Source organism: Salvelinus namaycush, chromosome 39 (genome assembly GCF_016432855.1).
Source record: "Salvelinus namaycush isolate Seneca chromosome 39, SaNama_1.0, whole genome shotgun sequence".
In the NCBI taxonomy this organism is placed as follows: Eukaryota; Metazoa; Chordata; class Actinopteri; order Salmoniformes; family Salmonidae; genus Salvelinus; species Salvelinus namaycush.
This window is the reverse complement of record NC_052345.1, coordinates 5,150,714-5,169,397: the sequence shown is the minus strand read 5'-3', so window position 1 is coordinate 5,169,397 and position 18,684 is coordinate 5,150,714. Positions and strand designations below refer to the sequence as shown.

Genomic DNA, 18,684 nt, shown 5'->3' with positions numbered 1-18,684 from the left:
TGAGTACGCATTTCACCGTTAGTCTACACCTGTTGTTTACAAAGTTTACATTTGATTTGAATGGTATTTAGCTTACTTATATAAAGTATATATAGGTGAGCTATGCAAGAAGTGAATGAGTAGATTAGTCTATGAGCTGTGATGTCGTTATCCACTCCTCAAGGACAGACCTGTTCTCTATCAATGAATAACATCTGACAGGAACTAGCAACCACATTCCTTAGTAGGAGTGGTCTACACGTGGAGTCTACCTAGACAGCCAGGAACATCCGATGGATAGAGAATACATAGGATCACCTTGTCATCCTCGTGATATTTCTGTCAGGTTTTTGAGCGGTACCTATGCATGTGCAAAAAGTTTGCCAACATTTATAATAATGTATGCCATTTAGCAGACACCTTTACTTAAAGTGGCTTATAACAAGTGATTGCATACATTTTTGTACTGGTGGCCCCAGGAGGCCCCAGCGGGACATTCAGTACAGTTTTACTGTAGATCAACAGTCTTCTGATAAATCTTTCAATTCAACATATAACTGCAATACAAAGCTGGGGGTGCAATTCTGGGGTTTTGGCCTAACCTTCACTCCCTTCGTTAGATGCACTATGTTGTATTGAAGCTAAGCTATAATAGTGTTATGATGGGTAAAGTGACACCTGCAGGTAAAACATGTGAAAGTGCAGAGCAATGGAAATTATACAGGGTCTGTATCCACATACACTCCATCAGCATCTCTGTTGACAGATGCACAAAGCTTTCCCTTTATAGCCATTCAAACGAGTCTAGATCCACAGTGTGCTAGACCCCTATGGCTTTAAGATACACACTGAAACACAGGTGACAAACAATGTTTGTCCCCAGGGGATAGGCTCATAGACACTATCTCCTGTATTGTCACCTCACCTGACTATTTACATATTGCCATTCCGCCGTCTCCCATTGGCCAGCGATGTCACAAAGGGGCGGGGTCAGAACATCACACCACTGTGACAGTCTATGAGGGGGAGTGTCTTGTGACATGCGAACAGGAAGTCACTTCAGGAACAGGAACAACAGGTCACTAGCCAGTTTACTAAACAGAACAGAGTGGTACTGGCTGTACTGGTCTGGTGATAAGCAATAACAATACTGGGTCTGGGTCTCAGAGACCCAAAGACTCCAGCCACTACCCAGAGCAATGTTTCCTCTCAGGCTGCAGGGGAGGATACACTTTGACACACACTGCTGCACTCAATCAAACACACCCAAACACATGTAGGCCAACTAGTCATAGGCCAACTAGTCGTAGGCCAACTAGTCACTAGTAGTTCTACCATCGATATCTTCAGTGGTGGCTCTACACTGTTGAAAATTGGTAGGAGTGAGAGTAAGACTGGTCAAGAGCATCACCACTTAGCTGGTCCATTACATTTCTCCATATGCCCCGGTCAGGCCTGTACATACCATGGTGAAGTCTGAGGGTTAAATGAACTGAGCTTGTGATGGTTTGACCCATCATGTGAAGGGGAGATGATTTGACCGGCACAGGTGTTCTTAACTAGGTCATGACAATAGCAGTTGCGTCAATGTGTCGTCTGTTGTGTATGTCTACCTCTTTATGGCACTCAGCAGTGCACTGAATGAACAATAGAATGTACAGTCATATCGACCCACTAGATGGCCAAGCTGCAAAGTCGTAAAAATGTATGGATTTGTTTTTGATTTTTTATCTTAATTTAAGGTAAGGGTTAGGCATAAGGTTAGCAGTGTGGTTAAGGTTAGGTTTAAAATCAGATTTAAAAATCAGTCGTTGGAGGGCAATTTGGGTCACGGTCATTTTCTCATTTGGGTCTTGAGCTGATAAAGTTTAAGAACCCCTGGGATAGATAGTAGCAAGAAGCTACTGTTGAACAGTTTAACTTGTTGACCTACTACATAGTAAAACCTAGAGAGGGAGAGGAAAAGTCATTTGTTTCCCTTGGAGTCTGTCTGACCTACAAGTCATTTGTTTCCTTTGGAGTCTGTCTGACCTACAAGTCATTTGTTTCCCTTGGAGTCTGTCTGACCTACAAGTCATGTGTTTCCCTTGGAGTCTGTCTGACCTACAAGTAATTTGTTTCCCTTGGCGTCTATCTGACCTACAAGTCATTTGTTTCCTTTGGAGTCTGTCTGACCTACAAGTCATTTGTTTCCCTTGGAGTCTGTCTGACCTACAAGTCATTTGTTTCCTTTGGAGTCTGTCTGACCAACAAGTCATTTGTTTCCCTTGGAGTCTGTCTGACCTACAAGTCATGTGTTTCCCTTGGAGTCTGTCTGACCTACAAGTAATTTGTTTCCCTTGGAGTCTATCTGACCTACAAGTCATTTGTTTCCCTTGGAGTCTGTCTGACCTACAAGTCATTTGTTTCCCTTGGAGTCTGTCTGACCTACAAGTCATGTGTTTCCTTGGAGTCTGTCTGACCTACAAGTCATTTGTTGTCTGACCTACAAGCCATTTGTTTCCCTTGGAGTCTGTCTGACCTACAAGTCATTTGTTGTCTGACCTACAAGCCATTTGTTTCCCTTGGAGTCTGTCTGACCTACAAGTCATTTGTTGTCTGACCTACAAGCCATTTGTTTCCCTTGGAGTCTGTCTGACCTACAAGCCATTTGTTTCCCTTGGAGTCTGTCTGACCTACAAGTCATGTGTTTCCCTTGGAGTCTGTCTGACCTACAAGTCATTTGTTGTCTGACCTACAAGCTATTTGTTTCCCTTGGAGTCTGTCTGACCTACAAGTCATGTCTTTCCCTTGGAGTCTGTCTGACCTACAAGTCATTTGTTGTCTGACCTACAAGTCATTTGTTTCCCTTGGAGTCTCTGACCTACAAGCCATTTGTTTCCCTTGGAGTCTCTGACCTACAAGCCATTTGTTTCCCTTGGAGTCTGTCTGACCTACAAGTCATTTGTTTCCCTTGGAGTCTGTCTGACCTACAAGCCATTTGTTTCCCTTGGAGTCTCTGACCTACAAGCCATTTGTTTCCCTTGGAGTCTGTCTGACCTACAAGCCATTTGTTTCCCTTGGAGTCTGTCTGACCTACAAGCCATTTGTTTCCCTTGGAGTCTGTCTGACCTACAAGTCATTTGTTTCCCTTGGAGTCTGTCTGACCTACAAGTCATTTGTTTCCCTTGGAGTCTGTCTGACCTACAAGCCATTTGTTTCCCTTGGAGTCTGTCTGACCTACAAGTCATTTGTTTCCCTTGGAGTCTGTCTGACCTACAAGCCATTTGTTTCCCTTGGAGTCTGTCTGGCCTACAAGTCATTTGTTTCCCTTGGAGTCTGTCTGACCTACAAGTCATGTGTTTCCCTTGGAGTCTCTGACCTACAAGTCATTTGTTTCCCTTGGAGTCTGTCTGACCTACAAGTCATTTGTTTCCCTTGGAGTCTGTCTGACCTACAAGTCATTTGTTTCCCTTGGAGTCTGTCTGACCTACAAGTCATTTGTTTCCCTTGGAGTCTCTGACCTACAAGCCATTTGTTTCCCTTGGAGTCTGTCTGGCCTACAAGTCATTTGTTTCCCTTGGAGTCTGTCTGACCTACAAGTCATTTGTTTCCCTTGGAGTCTGTCTGGCCTACAAGTCATTTGTTTCCCTTGGAGTCTCTGACCTACAAGTCATTTGTTTCCCTTGGAGTCTGTCTGGCCTACAAGTCATTTGTTTCCCTTGGAGTCTGTCTGACCTACAAGTCATTTGTTTCCCTTGGAGTCTCTGACCTACAAGCCATTTGTTTCCCTTGGAGTCTCTGACCTACAAGTCATTTGTTTCCCTTGGAGTCTGTCTGGCCTACAAGTCATTTGTTTCCCTTGGAGTCTGTCTGACCTACAAGTCATTTGTTTCCCTTGGAGTCTGTCTGACCTACAAGTCATGTGTTTCCCTTGGAGTCTGTCTGACCTACAAGTCATTTGTTTCCCTTGGAGTCTGTCTGACCTACAAGTCATTTGTTTCCCTTGGAGTCTGTCTGACCTACAAGTCATTTGTTTCCCTTGGAGTCTGTCTGACCTACAAGCCATTTGTTACCCTTGGAGTCTGTCTGACCTACAAAGCGCTTCCATATGTTATTGTTGGACCTCCAAGTACCCCATATGGGGAATATGGGAAGGCTACTGCAGTCAGTCAAATCTGCATCTCAAATGGCACCCTATTCCCTATATAGTGCACTACTTTTGACAAGTAGTGCACAATGTACGGAATAGGGTGCCATTTGAGACACATCCTAAGGCTGCAGCGGTGATGGCCTTTCCTTCTGGCTTCACATCCAGGCCACCACAACAGGGGAGGAAGAAGAGGTCCGACTAAGAATAGTGGGATTTAATGTTGATGTTTACATTTTTCACAGCTCTCCCTCTCTTCCTGTAGTCCATAATTGATTTGGAGTGTGGGGATGAGTTTTTAAAGTTTAAAATCAAACATTGGTGGAGGATGCTAAACTTTGATTTGGATAAACTGCCATCTTTACTAGTCACCCTTAACGTTACCTGTTTTAGACACATTTTGTCCAAAAACAGGTAAAGTTAAGGGTGACTAGAAAAGTTGGCAGTAGGCCTGCACTAACTGACTAAAACAAACAATGTGTGTGTCTGAAAAATACACAGAGCATTCCTTAGTTTGCATGTCACCCATTGGCCCACATCTGACCCTTTATTATTTTATAGATAGGCCACAGCCTTTGTGAATGTAGCATGTGTGTTTCACTAAGGCGTTGCTGTCTAGTTTACAGCTCAAATAGGTCTACAAATTCTCCTATCTGTGGGTTGGAAATGGCTACTTTAAGCTGGTGCAAACAAAGCTTTTGGACAAAATGAGCAATAAATTGACTAAGATTGACACATGTCCCAACCCTCCCATAACATACACAACTCCTACATGGAAGTCTGTTGTTGGCCATGGCCTTCCTATAGCCTAAATACACACACACACACACAGCTTTCCTATAGCGTGATAAAAGCAAGAGGAATGTACAGAGAGGAGAGGAAGAGAGAGGAAGGGAGATGTAGGGCACAAAGCCGCCTACAGAGGGACTGAGGCCCCAATGGGGAAGGAGGCGAGTAGAGGCACCATACATGTAAAGTAAGGGTTATAACAGATTAAGAAGCTGTAAAGGGATTGCACAAGACAAATCCAGACCTGGGTTCAAGTAGTATTCAATTACTTTAGCTGGGCTTGATTGAGCTTGACTGGCACAGTGAATAGATCCAATAGAATAGTCCCAAAAGTCCAAACTAATTCTGACCATCTGTCATCTTTATGCAGTCACAATCAAACACTCACACACTTTATGCAGGCACAATCAAAGTACACACACACACACACACACACACACACACACACACACACACACACACACACACACACACACATATATATATATATATATAAAAAGATGAATACTATTTGAACCCAGGTCTAGACAACTCCTTATAGGCCTTTGTAAAGATGTCAAGATAAAGAGACCAGAAAACGCTGAAAGGCCTGGGGTTTTGTAATGAAATAGTAAAGTGTCAGATCCTTTTGGGTGGGTTTGACTTTGAGGAGAAACATGTGAGTTTGTTGTTAGCCAGTTCTTTGCAAGGTTCCAAAAGTGACGTCAGAGCAATAAATATCACTGCATTAACTAACAAAACATCTTGACAGACATAATGCCTGTTAAAAGTCAAGGTCACCAGGTCAAAATAAATCTAGTTGGGAAAAGCTCCAGCCATCTAAAGTAAATTCTAGATATGTGAAGCAGAAAATAAAAAAATATAAAATATTTCAAGATCACATGAAACTGTTATCAGCAGGCCAGGCCTACAGACCATAGAGTCTATAGACTGTATGGCAGTGGAGGCTGCTGAGGGGAGGACGGCTCATAATAATGTCTTGAACGGAGCGAATGGAATGGCATCAAACAGATGGAAACCATGTGTTTGATGTATTTGATACCATTCCACTTATACAACTCCAACCATTACCTCGAGCCTGTCCTTTCCAATTAAGGTGCCACCAGCCTCCTGTGCTGTATGGTACAGAATCGATAGGTGTTTTTTTGTAATCGTTACTTTTCTAATGTACGTCTCCCCTCTTGTGGAAGTCGTGAGTATTGCGCTAAAAGTTCATACTTGCATTTCTGGATCTCTTGCGCCATCTCGCGAAATAATCGAGCAGTGCGTCCAGGCCTCTTTTTTTCCATACAGGTGAGTGCGATGTTGTTAATGTTTTACCTGGAGGCCCGTGACGTCAGATCTGACGTGTCCCTTCAAGAAGAGGAACCGTGGAAGCCATGAGTACATTTATACCCATTTAGACTACTTTACTGGCGAAAGGAAACGCTTAAAAGGTTAACTTGAATTTAAGCGGACAAGCTTGTAGTGGTTGAAATACTTGCGGAGTGATTCATTTGGTGCTGATAATGTCTGCCTCCGCTGTCTTCGTTCTGGACTTGAAAGGAAAGGTAAGATCACTTCTCATTTTGATTGTTGCCATTGATAACGTTATAAACAATGTCAGTTTTAGCTTGACTTGACCTTAACTCGCGTTTGTTTGTGATTGAAATCGAGTTTGTTCAACGTTTGCTCTTGCCATTAAACATTAATAGATAGCCTCGTTAAAGATTAATTCGTTGCCTGTGACATTTCCATTCAAGCCTTGCACAAGTCACTTCCGGGACACAAGTGGATAGAAACAGGTCATAAGGCCAGTGGCTGCATCCTTTTTAGACTTGACAAATTCTTATACCAGGTGTTATGAAAAAGGCTATGACAAAATAATTACATATCATTTCCAAACATGAAAGTGAATATAGTAAGTGAGTCAAAGTTGCCTGGCACTTGTCATCTTGTGTACATTGTAGAAGGATAGTGCAAAGATTAACACATTATAAATCACATTTGGTTGGGCAGACAACACAGTAATTCCTGTTGTAAACAGAAGAGAATGCTCAATTCAGGTTTCTTATCCACTAACAAACATTGACCACAACCAGTATAGCCTGAATCTCTCACAGCTAGAGGTGTAATTTGATAAAAATATTCCATCCCTCTACAATAGGCCTAGAAGTCATGGGAGGACAATAGGCCTAGAAGTCATGGGAGGACAATAGGCCTAGAAGTCATGGGAGGACAATAGGCCTAGAAGTCATGGGAGGACAATAGGCCTAGAAGTCATGGGAGGACAATAGGCCTAGAAGTCATGGGAGGACAATAGACCTAGAAGTCATGGGAGGACAATAGGCCTAGAAGTCATGGGAGGACAATAGGCCTAGAAGTCATGGGAGGACAATAGGCCTAGAAGTCATGGGAGGACAATAGGCCTAGAAGTCATGGGAGGACAATAGGCCTAGAAGTCATGGGAGGACAATAGGCCTAGAAGTCATGGGAGGACAATAGGCCTAGAAGTCATGGGAGGACAATAGACCTAGAAGTCATGGGAGGACAATAGGCCTAGAAGTCATGGGAGGACAATAGGCCTAGAAGTCATGGGAGGACAATAGACCTAGAAGTCATGGGAGGACAATAGACCTAGAAGTCATGGGAGGACAATAGACCTAGAAGTCATGGGAGGACAATAGACCTAGAAGTCATGGGAGGACAATAGGCCTAGAAGTCATGGGAGGACAATAGGCCTAGAAGTCATGGGAGGACAATAGGCCTAGAAGTCATGGGAGGACAATAGGCCTAGAAGTCATGGGAGGACAATAGGCCTAGAAGTCATGGGAGGACAATAGGCCTAGAAGTCATGGGAGGACAATAGGCCTAGAAGTCATGGGAGGACAATAGGCCTAGAAGTCATGGGAGGACAATAGGCCTAGATGTCATGGGAGGACAATAGGCCTAGAAGTCATGGGAGGACAATAGGCCTAGAAGTCATGGGAGGACAATAGGCCTAGAAGTCATGGGAGGACAATAGACCTAGAAGTCATGGGAGGACAATAGACCTAGAAGTCATGGGAGGACAATAGGCCTAGAAGTCATGGGAGGACAATAGGCCTAGAAGTCATGGGAGGACAATAGGCCTAGAAGTCATGGGAGGACAATAGGCCTAGAAGCCATGGGAGGACAATAGGCCTAGAAGTCATGGGAGGACAATAGGCCTAGAAGTCATGGGAGGACAATAGGCCTAGAAGTCATGGGAGGACAATAGGCCTAGAAGCCATGGGAGGACAATAGGCCTAGAAGTCATGGGAGGACAATAGACCTAGAAGTCATGGGAGGGGAAAGAGGACATGGTTTCAGGTGGCACAACAGCAAGAGGTTGTATTAGGCTACATGCAAATTAGTAGGCCTAGGCAACTATATGCAGCAGCCGGACGATTATGGTCGAGGGGCCAGAACATCATTATAATAATTTGTACACTGCAAATTGACCACAACTAAGCCAAAAAGACATATTTGAAAATAATAATTTCATACCTTGATTACATTGAGACATGATCATTAAAGTAAACTCAATTTTAGCTGAATTCTTGTTGATTTTAGTCCTTTTTTTTAACAAAAACTAAAATCCTAAAAAAGATATATTATATGTTGATTTTACAAAAAAAAATATCACTTGGGACGGTTTTGGGCCGCCTGTTGCCGAACCCCTGGCCTAGGCTGACACAACAACTGACAAGCCACAATAACCACCGTACTACTGTACACCTAGACTTTGTTGGCACTGCAACATCTTGACTGAGTGACAGGTGTAGCTCTGGAGCCCAATCTCAGCCATCTGATCTCTTGTCAAGGCAAAGAGTTGTCAAGCCCTTATGTTCTTCCTTCATTTACCAATCCTTAGAGATGGAACATGTACAGGACTCAACATGAAATATTGTGTAACGTTTATGAGACCTCTTCGCCTGACACATCCAGAAGGCTGCTGGAATGATGATCTCTAGTTCTACTGTTCCCATATCTGCTCTGTTACATTACCTCATCACCTCTCTCACCCGTTGACCTCTACGTTACATTACCTCATCACCTCTCTCACCCATTGACCTCTACGTTACATTATCTCATCACCTCTCTCACCTGTTGACCTCTACGTTACATTACCTCATCACCTCTCTCACCCGTTGACCTCTACGTTACATTACCTCATCACCTCTCTCACCCATTGACCTTTGTTACATTACCTCATTACCTCTCTCACCCATTGACCTCTAGTAGGACCATGAGTTTTTTAAATCACGTCACATGGTTAGGAAAAACTCAGGTGCCTTAAGGGTGACCTTTGACCCATATAGTTTATTGTTTTTCTTTCCCTATTAATTTCCCCTCTTACCCTGCAGGTGCTCATATGTCGGAACTACAAGGGTGACGTGGACATGGCTGAGATTGACCATTTCCTGCCTTTGCTCATGACACAGGAAGAGGAGGGGCTTACCTGTCCAATCATGTCGCACGGCAATGTTCACTTCCTGTGGATCAAGCACACCAACCTGTACTGTATCCTTATAATGATTTTAGTCGCTAGCCAGCTAAAAGTTAATCATTACCATTTTGTAGCCTGTATAAATAATGTTAGCTTTACTAATGCGATGCTAGTCAAACCTACACAAAGACAAATATGTATTTTTCCCTAGAGTAAAGATGATAATGAACTTTTTAAACATATTACTCTAGGACCTTAGAATAGGCCTGTGTGTTCTATCTACCTTGACGCTCTAACAGTGGTGGCCACTACCAACAAGAACTCCAACGCCTCTCTGGTCTATGCCTTCCTCTATAAAGTGGTTGAGGTGAGTCAGAGGTCTGTCTGTGCTGTCTTAACAACTCCATTGCTGTCATTTTCACCCCAATGGCTGAGTCAGAAGTGTTTCTCACTACCAAAAGACCTGCATAATGTGTCTACTGGTTTCTCCCTACCCATTTGACATAACATGTTCCAAACATGATCATAATTCACATATTATTACTGAGGTTGCCAATCGATGTTGTGTTGTTTCCAGGTGTTCACAGAGTACTTTACAGAGTTGGAGGAGGAGAGCATACAGGACAACTTTGTGGTGGTCTATGAGCTACTGGACGAGCTCATGGACTTTGGCTTCCCCCAGACCACCGACAGCAAGATCCTGCAGGAGTGAGTGACACCCGCTCACTTACTTACTTGCTTATGGCTGTCCTTCGATGATGACGCTGCTCCCAATTGTGGTTATTGTGTGGAGTTGCGTCAGTGCCGTGGCTGTGCAGGCCAATTCCAGACCCGCGTGGTTTGCCACATGGGGGGCAGGTGAATTCTCCACCTCAGAGGGGTGTACCTGCTGCATGCTGGTGTCGTTGTGCAAGACGTTTCAATTCTCCTCTCTGGGATTGTGTCCTGGAGGTGTGTGACACCCAGGTGGAAGGTGGGACGCCAGGTATGGCAGTTGGTTGTCAGGCTCTCCGCTTCAGGAAGGTCTTGCTGTGGTCCTTGATGCGCTTCTTCTGCCCCCTGGCAGACCTCAGTCCATTCGTCAGCTGACCATAAAGGATCTGCAGAGGAAGGCGGTGGGGGAGCCTGCCAATCACAACACACACTGATACACATGTTCCCTGTTACAATATAGTCAATTAGTCATACACGTGTACTGGGTAAATGGAGAGAACGGACTGAGTATGGTTGAGTATGGCGCTTCTAACGCCAGGGTAGTGAGTTCGATTCCCAGGACCACCCATACATAAAATGTATGCGCGCATGATTGAAAGTCGCTTTGGATAAAAGCATCTGCTAAATGGCATATTTATTATTATTATAAGATGCAGCTTTAATAGACAGATACTGGTTCTAGACCCAACATCATAAAGTAAGGACAAGTTTTGGGACTTCTGAAAGTCCAATCAGACTGATCTCCATACTGTCTGTCTCTACTACAGGTACATTGAATGTTATCTTGACTTAGCCTGATTCCAGATCTGTTTGTGCTGTCTTGCCAATTCCTGGTCCTTGTAATTCGTTGTCATACAAAACAGATCTGGGATCAAGCTACTGATGTCCATACTGTCTGTCTCTCCAGGTACATCACACAGGAGGGCACCAAGCTGGAGGTGGCTAAGACCAAGGTTCCCACCACTGTCACCAACGCTGTGTCCTGGAGGTCAGAGGGCATCAAGTACAAGAAGAATGAGGTCTTCATCGATGTCATCGAGTCCATCAACTTACTGGTGAGTGGTTTACCATAAGGACGTTGGGTTTGATGCAATTCGGCAATGAATTTGCTTGTGTTTGGGCAATATCAATAATTGTCATAATTGGTTTTGTGTATATAATGCTTTAATCTCCATAGGAAAATATTGATCACTGAAAATACCAATAACCTTTGCTTTCTGAAAATGTGATTTATTTAATTGATTAAAGCTGGAATCCTTAATTGGATGAACTGCCACGTCTGTTTGTGATAAAACAACAACAAAGAAGTTACTGGAAACAAGGAACACAGTTTTTTTTTCCTCAGACGTCACTGCACGCGCGAACAGCAGAATATGTAGGCCTACTGCGATTGTTTTCCCCTACTGCCGGATGCTCCTCTCCGCCGTATCTCCTCAACAAAACAAAAACAATGCTGAAGATGCTGGAGTGAACACTGATGCTGTTTCCCCTAATGTGGATTTGATCTTTAATTGACTGAGCATTCTCTCAATAAATCAACTAGCTACTGTATAAAAAGTCTCCATCAGAGGTTAACCCCTGTGTCATGCGTTGACCCCAGGTGAATGCCAATGGCAGTGTGATGAGCAGTGACATTGTGGGCACCGTCAAGCTGAAGACCATGCTGTCTGGCATGCCTGAGCTGAGACTGGGACTCAATGACCGAGCGCTGTTCGCCCTCACTGGCCGTATGTACAATACACACACAGGCTAGCAGTGAGCACACACACACACACACACACACACACACACACACACACACACACACACACACACACACACACACACACACACACACACACACACACACACACCACACAGTCACTGCTTCTCAGATGCAATTGCATTTTTGATGTTGATGAAAATGAGTGTGTGTGTTCAGGAGACAAGGGGAAGACTGTAACAATGGAGGACGTTAAGTTTCACCAGTGTGTTCGTCTGTCCCGTTTCGAGAGTGACCGCACCATCTCCTTCATCCCTCCTGACGGAGAGTCTGAACTCATGTCCTACCGCATCAACACTCACGTGAGTTACCTTAATAAATTCATATTGTATCTCTGAAAATGTACACGTGTCCCTCGTAAATGACCTCCCTAATAGCCTATATCCCTCCCTCATACAGTTTCACTCTTCCATTGCACTGTTACGGTACTGTACTGAAATCAATACTTGAGTGAGCTGTAAAGCCCTGTCTGTATCAAGTACAGGTGTGTAGTGGAGGGTAAACACTTCATGCACCATTTTTTATTTTGCCACTTTTTGGGGGAAAAATGCATTGAAAATAAAGGGAGTGTTACTTGACTCACCGCGAACGGCGATCAGCGTTTATTCACCTATTTTTCTACCACTACATCACTGATCAAGTAGTATCATGTCTTTCCAGTTGACGGTAGAACTAACTACATTCTGTATCCCTACAGGTGAAGCCTCTGATATGGATTGAGTCTGTCATCGAGAAGTTCTCTCACAGTCGAGTTGAGATCATGGTTAAGGTAGTGTTATATAGTAACACTCAGTGTATGAATCTATGCATTGTCCTATGCTACAGTTGCCTTTCTCTATTTCCATAGGCTAAAGGTCAGTTCAAGAAGCAGTCAGTAGCCAACAACGTGGAGGTGCGGGTTCCCGTCCCCAGTGACGCTGACTCCCCCAAGTTTAAGACCAGTACGGGCCACGCTAAATACGTCCCTGAGAAGAACCTGGCTGTGTGGACTATCAAGTCCTTCCCTGTAAGTGCTTCATCCAAGCAGCACTTCTGTCTCCAGCCGTTCTTCCCTGTTGACAAAACTCGAGGCCAAATATATAGAGCCATTTTTTTTGTTTACAAGCAAACGTCCCGTTCGAGGGAAGCGTGCGCATCTTCGCAACAAAAAGCTCTGTAGCAGGATAGCTAACCCTGATGTCGGGACCTTGACAAACTTAACAGTGAGAGAGTGATGACCATGAAAACACATAAGACTGATGGCTATAGCTATGTTCAACAAGTATATTATTCTCCTGGCTTTATCTAGCCCTAGTTGTGGTATTTTACCTTGCCTCACTGGCTTGCTAACTTGCTAGGTAATCAATCCTCTGATGACAATGTTGTAGACGATAACCATCTGATTAATTGCACACGCTGCATTTGAAGCCAGAGGATTCTGTATCCCACTCCCATGTAAATAAACCCCTTTATGATTCTGAACTGTGTGCAACTTTTCATGATGTGGCCGTCGGCCGGGAAATGGGTCTATAATGTACCCTAAAATTTAGAACATTAAGGCTCCTGACCTGGAAAAACTCCAGCCTCTTTTTCTGGTCAGGACACATCATCAGAACGAAAAACTCAGGGCCCTATATGAACCATCTCACTCTTTCTGTAATTTTTATCTCTGTATCTCTCCGCCCCCCTCTCTCTTTCTTTTTCTCTCTCTCTCTGTCTGTCTCCAGGGCGGTAAGGAGTTTCTGATGCGGGCCAGCTTTGGCCTGCCCAGTGTGGAGAATGATGAGATGGAGGGCAAACCTCCCATCACTGTCAACTTTGAGATTCCATACTTCACAGTGTCAGGGATACAGGTGAGCTGTGTGTGTGTGCTCGCGCATGTGAGTATACTGTATTGACCTTTGAAAACAAGCTTATGCGGAACCAAAGTGGTAACTTACTTAGCATAAACTAGCATAGGCTACAAGTGCCTCATTTGGTTAGGCAAAACAAATGGTCCATGATATCAAGTTACACTGATCTCTCTCCTCTGTCACTCTGTGTGCCTCAAGGTGCGGTACATGAAAATTATAGAGAAGAGTGGTTACCAGGCCTTGCCCTGGGTCAGATACATCACACAGAGTGGAGGTAGGACTGCCATGCTCTTTAGATATAGCTTACTCATGTATAGCAAAAAGAGACTCATCATTTAGTCATAGAGAGAGAGAAATTTAAGAAAAAAAATATTTTTACTTTTTAAAAGTAGAACTAGTATTTATCCTATAGTATTTTTATTGTTATATTTTCTTTCATTTAGATTACCAACTACGGAGTAACTTCTAAACCATGGTGGTTAACTTCTTCCTTTGCTTCCAGAGATCATTGTTCAATTTAATTGCACACTAAAAAAAGGAAAATGTCTTTGAATTTCATTGAAATGCTCTACTTAATAATGTTACTGTATAAAATTGTTTGTGACTTGTATTTTTATTTCATGCAATGTAATTTGAGATTTTAATTGCTTTACTCACTGTCTCTTAGATTGTTAAATGTTTATATTAAACTATAGCCTTGAAATACCTTTTATGGGGGTGTTTTTCTTGTGTATTATTACATTTAATGAACAAAACATTTTAGCTATGAATGTATTGTTTTATATCATCCAAAATGCTAGCTGCTATTTTAGCCAGAAAGTATATAAAATCACATATCAAACGTTTTTCACACCCATTGGCGCATTTTTCTTCAATAACCCGCCTTTTTTTCTACATGACTTTGGAGACTTACTATCAAATTTCTGACTTTGGAGATTTACTATAACATTTTAGAAATATGAATGAATGTACTTTGAAGAAATCAACGTCCGCAAAATTGCCCGCCTTCTACGCTATGGCTTCTCATTGGTCGACTCAACTGTTACCACAGTGATACTGTAGCAACCAGTGACTGTATGGTGGCAACCAAGTCATTACTCCACCCACCTCGCCATTCAACGCGCTGATTGGTCGAGATACGTTCTGTCCAATGTTTGTAAATGTTGGTTGGGTAAACGGTAGCGTAGTTCTCAGCGCGCAAATTAAAGGTCCTGCAGCCTTCAAAGTTATTCAACATTTACCTGCTGTGATTTATTTCAAAAGTATCTCGGAAAAAGGACAGAAAAGAAGAGCCAGTAACGGTCGGGATCTTTTCAAAACAGACAAGGTAACTAACTACCTTTTCATATGAGTTTTGATATCCCCTTTGAGACTGCTAGCTACTAGCTAGCATTATTATCCTGCGCTACTAGCTAGAATTGGGCTCCACAATTTCTAAGAAATAACTTTGTGAAGTGTGTGTAATATATATATATATATATATGCATTTTGTTCTCACTATAATGTGTTGGTTGAACTACTCGCAACTAGCTTGTTAACGTTTGCTGGTTGGGGATAAATGATAGTGAGCTAGCTAACGAGACGAACTGGCTAGCGTAGCTAGACTATAACAGTTGATTACAATTAGATACTGGGTAGCTACTCAGCTAGCTATTTCTTCTATTCATATTTTAGGGAGAAAATATAGAAATCCGTCCACAATGGTCCTGAGTCAGAGTGATGCGGCCAAGAGCCTGACCGCTGCCGCAGCCAAGGGAAATACGGACGAGGTCAGGAGGATGCTAGGGCCGGAATGCAGAGTGCACCCCGACACTGTCAATCAATTTGGCAAGACCGCTCTCCAGGTAACCAACTTCCTCATTGAACTTTCATTGTGTCCTGGCCTGTAATATTACGACTCAAACTGTGTTGGCTTTGAATGTAATATAGGTAGCTAACTAAGTCTGTGTGGGTGGGAGAGGGAGACAACAACAGATCTGTCAGCCCATGGTTGCTTCCTCAGAATGGTTTCTTATACCTTGTTTGAATGAAATACAGTGAAAACCAGAGTTAAACTATTTTCTTTGAAGCATCAAGTAACAACCTTGTCTATTGCTCATTAATAGCTAAAGTGTTGGACAACAATTCTGACAAATGTACCTAACCTAGCTACCTATATCCTTTATAATTACCCTACATAAAATTAAATTGTTACAATCCCATGAACTCTCTCCCACTAGGCCTGTCAAACACTGCATCATGTGATGAATAACATTTGGTAACGCCCTCTAACATCAAGTCTCCTTCTGTTCTCCCTAGGTGATGATGATGGGCAACTCCAACGTGGCCAGCTTACTGTTGGAGCACGGAGCCGACCCAAACATCACAGACCGGCGAGGAGTCTCACCGGCACATGATGCGGCACGCACTGGCTTCGTGGACACACTCCGGGCTCTGGTGGAGTTCGGCGCGTCAGTCAACAGGCCAGACCACACCGGCACCCTACCCATCCACATCGCTGTCCGAGAGGGCTACCGGGACGTCATTGAGTTCCTTGCACCACTCTCCAACCTGAAACACCCCAACGCCAGTGGAGAGACAGCGGTGGACCTCGCTCGAGCCTCATCGTCATGTACACCGGACGTGGTGGAGCTTTTAGAGAGACAGCTGGAGTCTAAAGTGTTCTCTCACTCCCCACCTCTCCCTCTTTAGGAGTTAGATGGACTCTACCACCAACCCCCCTCTCTATGCCAAATTGGATGATGCATAGACTCCCCTTCTACACCTACCTTACCTACACTCTCCTCTCAAAACCTGGTGACTTGAATTCATTGATGTAAACTTTACTTTGTAAAGTATGATTTTTAGTAACTGGTCGAGGTTGACTTGTGTTTACCGTCCTGTTTTGGCAGCTTATGGAAGAATAAGTATGGTGGACATTATTTGGACACCATTTTTGCACAGAGCAAAGCACCTTTTGATGGTAAATTTGACCTCTTCCCCCCCCCCCCTTTGATTCAGGAGTGCACACTTGTACATGGCTTTATTATTGAGTGTTTGTGATGACTTATATTGCATTATTATTCCTCATTGTGAAGGAAATTGAACTGTTTGTGATTTTTTTCAAACTTTGATATTTTGACTTGACATGGTGTACCCCATGATGACTGCATCGCATGGTAGTTGTGTTTATCTTTGAAAACTTGTCTTTTATTAGGCATATTTAGAATTTTTGGGAATTTTACATGTATTTATTTATTGAAAATATTCTTATGAACTTTTGTAAATAGCTACATTTATTGTCGGTTTTGTTTTTTTGAGATGTTATTTATATACAAATACTATTGAAAATGAAGTATTCATTCCTTCTTGGAAGACTGAAGCACAAAATAAAGTGTTTAACTTGACCTTTTTCTTTTTTGCTTCTATTCTATGGGACTTGGCTAAAGAGTTACTGTTGGTAAAATAGCAATAACAGGTTATACATTTAGAAGTATGTCTGACTATTAAAATTCAGAATCTTGATCAAAAGAATCTTCTATATTATTACACCCATGAAGTCCATATACAAGGATTTTGATGACAAGTGCAGTTCTCTATTGTGGCCACAGGAGGTCACTAACTAGAGTTGAGGAGCCAAGAAGGGAGGCAAACCCATAGAGATAGAGGACTTATCTTTAGATCTGTGCCATTATAGCGTCTGTGATAGGGAAAGGAGGGTACCTAGTCCGTTGTCCAACTGAATGTATTCAACTAAAATGTGTCTAACGCATTTAACCCAACCCCTCTGAATCAGAGAGGTGTAATCGACATCCACGGCACCCGGGGAACAGTGGGTTAATGAATGACAGATTTTTACCTTGTCAGCTTGCGGATTCGATCCAGCAATCTTCCGGTTACTGGCCCAACGCTCTAACCACTAGGCTACCTGTGGCAGCGCTATTGAAGCTACAACCCATAGGAATCCCCACCCAGTTGACTTCTTTAAAATGGTGGGAGCCCTCAATGGCAATGTTCATGCTGAAACGAGTTATATCCACGAGTCTTCTCTATCTCTACGGGCAAACCTGACTAGGTGCAGGTGTCCTCATAACACTTTTGAGATCACAATGTGGTGGTTTCATGCAATTTCAAGAACCTTCACAAATTCATATGATTATGGACAGAAAATATTTTAAGGCTTAAGAGTCTTCTCTTCGTGACTGTCATACCTTTGTATTGTAAACCCAATCAGTTGTGTTATTAATCTATTGTATTGGCATTTCTAAAAAATCTTACATGAGGCCTTTTGACACGGCATTCTCTTAACTCTGGGCTAAGGAGGCTGTTAGCCCTGGGCTAAGTGCAGTGTGAATGTGGCTACAGAGATAGAGTACACTTCTAGATCGAGTACTTTACCTGAGGTAACATTGTCCATTGTATTCTGTTTTGCACTCATGAGTGTTAACTCCAAGGTGAGTCAACAAGGACATTTCTAATGACTCCACAATGGAATGTACTACACAGAGAAAACACAAAGGTAACGGCAGATATCTGGACATATACGCACGGACGCATGAATGAAGGCCCTGTTTGGTTAAGAGTGGTCCAGGCAGTTTACCCAAGTCCAGGCATAGAAGGGCACTGCCTGGCACAATGGATGTGTTGTTTTCCTACAATATGTGCCACAAGCCAAAATTCACCTAACAAAACATCCAAAACGTTCTCTTGACAATGGGGGGAAATAATCTGATCCTAGATCTGTGCCTATGGGCAACCTGTATTTGGGGCTGAAATAGTGCTTAAGCAGTATGGTGACATAATGATAATGTTATGATAACAATGAACTTTCCTAGTCTGGCTACCAGTAGGTTTAGCTATCATTCCACTCCTTGCCACTCCTTGTCATGCTAAACATCTTTGCCATATGACACGGAGAACAAGGAGTGGAACGTTAGATAAACAGACTGGTACCCATGCTAGACCTTTCCATCATACCGGTTCAATTCCTGTATATTTAGCATGCATGATGAAGTAATATAATGAGTCATTATGAGCTTATCACATCTGT

The 18,684-nt window shown here is 43.0% G+C and overlaps 2 protein-coding genes across 2 annotated transcripts; both read left to right on the top strand.

The window, feature by feature from the left end:
• The first annotated feature begins 6,230 nt into the window (after window positions 1-6,230).
• ap1m2 (adaptor related protein complex 1 subunit mu 2) lies at window positions 6,231-14,367 on the top strand. The gene is made up of 12 exons (XM_038978992.1): window positions 6,231-6,447; window positions 9,265-9,421; window positions 9,647-9,714; window positions 9,925-10,055; window positions 10,969-11,116; window positions 11,662-11,788; window positions 11,983-12,125; window positions 12,521-12,592; window positions 12,671-12,829; window positions 13,530-13,655; window positions 13,854-13,929; window positions 14,099-14,367. Exons 1-12 carry the CDS (start codon window positions 6,406-6,408, stop codon window positions 14,122-14,124), a joined length of 1,275 nt encoding a protein of 424 aa, XP_038834920.1. The 5' UTR covers window positions 6,231-6,405; the 3' UTR covers window positions 14,125-14,367.
• A 471-nt stretch (window positions 14,368-14,838) lies between these two features.
• Window positions 14,839-17,041, top strand: cdkn2d (cyclin-dependent kinase inhibitor 2D (p19, inhibits CDK4)). Its single transcript, XM_038979275.1, has 3 exons — window positions 14,839-14,982; window positions 15,330-15,499; window positions 15,954-17,041. The coding sequence occupies exons 2-3, from the start codon at window positions 15,356-15,358 to the stop codon at window positions 16,344-16,346; spliced, it is 537 nt and encodes a 178-aa protein (XP_038835203.1). The 5' UTR covers window positions 14,839-14,982; window positions 15,330-15,355; the 3' UTR covers window positions 16,347-17,041.
• The last annotated feature ends 1,643 nt before the right edge of the window (window positions 17,042-18,684 follow it).